General features: G+C 42.1%; 1 protein-coding gene across 3 annotated transcripts in view; it reads left to right on the top strand.

Moving 5' to 3' along the window:
• LRRC28 (leucine rich repeat containing 28) overlaps positions 1–3,052 on the top strand; it is a 179,319-nt gene extending 176,267 nt beyond the window's left edge. For all 3 annotated transcript variants that reach the window (XM_024732061.1, XM_024732063.1, XM_024732062.1), the window contains exon 10: positions 2,600–3,052. In XM_024732061.1, coding sequence (XP_024587829.1) covers positions 2,600–2,672 — 73 coding nt within the window. In that variant the 3' untranslated portion in view covers positions 2,673–3,052. The remainder of the gene's footprint in view (positions 1–2,599) is intronic.
• Positions 3,053–3,259: the final 207 nt, after the last annotated feature.

Below are 3,259 nucleotides of genomic sequence, written 5' to 3' on the forward strand. Positions count from 1 at the left end.
GCCCTAAGTTTTTTTTTTTTTTTTTTTTTTTTCTTATTTTTTTTTTTTTTTTTTTTGGAAGGGGGTTGGGATTTGGGGGAATCTTTTAAAGCAGTCAAAAGAAGCCATCTCCCTCCACAATCTTTGAATTCACCATGATGCCACAGCAGTCAAGTGCCACAGCACTTGATCTCCCAGTGCGTTACCCTCCACTGGCAGTCTTAGTGATAATTTGAGTAATTGTGATACCACAACTTCGAGTAATCAGTGATGTCCCATTTTTCCCTGGTAATGAGGTCATTCACGCACTTACCAACCCAATCCCAGAATCCCACTTTGATGGACTGTTTCCTTAGACTACTCCCTACTAAATCAATCAGGGTACTGGCCGGAAAACACACAGAAGCTGGGATTTTGAAGAGAAATTGATGGAGAAGGACTATTTACAGAAGTTCAGGCAGGGTTCAGAGCACCCACAAGGATGATAAAGTACCTGGGAACTTACAGCAGTAGGAAGGTTTACCATTCTTAATCTTTTAGCATGAAGGACAAAGGAAGATCTGGAGGCTGTTGAGACTTAGAACCAACAGGAGGGGCTGCCCAATAAAAGCTCTGGTCAGAGATGTAGAGATGGAGTGGGATAGAAATAGTCAACCTTTCCATAAAAGCAATGAAAAAACTGGCAAAACTTGTCAGAATTGAATTTTTCAGAACTCTGGAAATTAACAAAAGGCTTACAGCAATCCAGAGTGCATTTATTCAAGAAAAGTGACTGAATCTCAAAAAGAACAGAGACCTTTGTGATATTTTAACCTATAGTCCCATCTTCTAGTCTTAACCTTGAAAACCAAGAATCTGCCATCACAGTTAAAACCAGCAGCCGGGCAACAACTGGAAAGGGGTGGAAGGAAGTTGGAGCATCTTCAAAGGGTGTTTCACTGAAAAACCCTACTTGCAAGCCTGTCTTTATTTCCTCAGTCAGAGATCACCAGTGCAAAAAGCCTCTTCTCTGAGGGTATTTGTCAAAAATTGTCAAAACAATTATAGGCAATTGCTTAACTTCACAGATGCCTGAGGCAGTGGGTAACTGTTGGGGCAAACAATAGACTAAAGTTTCCATGGGGGCTTTGAAAAGCACTAACATATTCCTAGGAGTATGTAAGGTCATGTGCATGCAAAAGGATGTGAGCATGCTCAGAAAAGACCCAAGAAGGCCCTGAGCTCTCACCTCTGCTTGCAGGAAGTGAGACTCTGTGCAAGCAGGAAGTGAAGGCTAAGGCAGAGTTGTCAACTGCCTGGTTGAGTGTGACTGGAGCCTAGTGAGAACTAGAGCCATACAGGAGGGTCCATCCAGGGGAGCTAGCTGGAACCAGTTGGTAAGGGAATCCTGGATTAGTACAAAAATCTAAGGCAAGAGAACCCATAGAAGTAGGTCTAGCTCTTGCCTTGAGATCTTTGATCATCCAAGATGAAATAATGGCAAAGCCTTTTTTGGAGGATCATGGTGGCCCAGGGAAAAATAAAGCCCACAGAGAAACAAAATTATCAATGGTTGCCAGAGACTTTTCAGGGGGTTTAGGGGATGGGGGTTGGCTGCAAGTGGACACAAGGAACATTTGGGGATATGAGAAGTATTTTATATCTTGATGGTGGTGTTAGTTAAATAATTGCATATATTTCAAAACTCATTCAACTGTACACTTAAAATGGGTGAATTTTATTGTATGTTTGTATGTAACTATACCTCTATTAACTAGACTTTTTATAAAAAAAGAAGAAAAAGAAAATATTCAACTTTTCTCTCTTCCTGCCCTTTACCCTCCTGCTATACCTCCCTTGTCCTAATTCAGCCTGAAACCAGCAATCAGGCAGCTTTGGAGGTTGAGTCTGTAGAGGTCACCTTCTTGGATTACAGAGAAAGGCAAAGACTGAGTTGAGGGGTGGAGAAAAGAGAAAACAGTCAGCACAGGGGGTCCTGTGAAAACAACAGTAGATTAATCTCTCCTCACCAGAGGATAGCACTTCTGGTGGGAAAACAAGGCATCCAACAACTGGAGCTGCCCAGATTGGGATCAGAGGGCTCATGACTCGCTGCAGAAAGATGCCAAGCAGGAGTCTGAGATGGGATTCCTCTGTTGTGTGGGAGAAGACCCTCAAACTACATGATTCAGATTCTGAAATTACCTCCATAAGCAATCTGTGGGCATACATTTGTAGGATAAATTCCTTAAAATTATGTTTTTTAAGCTTCAATATATATGTGTTCTAGCTAAATTGGTGACTTTTTCTATTACATGACTTTTATAACGTATTTCAAATTCTGTCATTGCACTGGTTCTAGTAAGCCGAATTCAGACTGTAACATGGAAAAAGCTTACTTTTCCTTTGCTGCTAACATAGGGATGTTGCATCATCTGAAAACTGCTAATAAAATAAGCACACACATACCTCACCTGATTCCAGTGCTCAGTTTTAAAAGGAATTTATATTTCTGTTGTGTACTCTGTTGACCATCCTAATCCTTTATTTTAACAAAGGAAAAGACTGTCTCTAATGGAAAGAATTCTGAGACTTTCCTTTTGAACTCACAGTGTCCTTCTCCCCCTCTTTCCCCTTCCAGGAGGACAACTGTGAGTTTTGTGGCTTACTGCTGCTCCACCCAGTGTCTGCAGACTTTTGACCTACTGAGTTGATAAACACTCAAGAGCCTCAGGAGTGTTGCCAGCTTGACACTGCAGTTGCCTGCATATCGCACAGTGTGACAGAGGGACAGGAGAGTCCAGCCAGGCCCAACAGGCCCTTCCGATCTGTCCTGTCACGCTTGGGGACTGCAGGACTCTGGAAATGTCATGATCGAGCTTTAGAGCTGAAATGCCTTCACCCTTCCCCCAAGTTGGAATATATCCTTCCCCAAATTAAGAACCCTTTGTCTTCCGTGTTTTTCTTTTATGTCAGCGAGTCTCTTATGCAGACTGTTTAGTTTGATGTGCCTCCCCAAATCTAATTTAGAGCAAGTTTAAGCTCCCTGAAGAACTGTAATTTGATAATATAACCAAATTAACTTTTGAACATACATACTTGCAGTGGTATCTGTAATCTTCTCATCTCTCTTTCTTTCCCCAGAGAATTATTCCCCAGAGGTTATTCTCCATGTTTTTAACAAATTTCAGTAAACCCTGTGACCTCAATAGTATTGAGTAGCAGTGTGTGAGGGAGGGGTGGGAGGGGGGCGGGTGCCTAAATTGGCTTCCAAGTTAGACTCCAGTAGGGGCTTCTTGAG

Source organism: Neophocaena asiaeorientalis, unplaced genomic scaffold (assembly GCF_003031525.2).
Source record: "Neophocaena asiaeorientalis asiaeorientalis breed wild unplaced genomic scaffold, Neophocaena_asiaeorientalis_V1.1 scaffold362, whole genome shotgun sequence".
Lineage (NCBI taxonomy): Eukaryota > Metazoa > Chordata > Mammalia > Artiodactyla > Phocoenidae > Neophocaena > Neophocaena asiaeorientalis.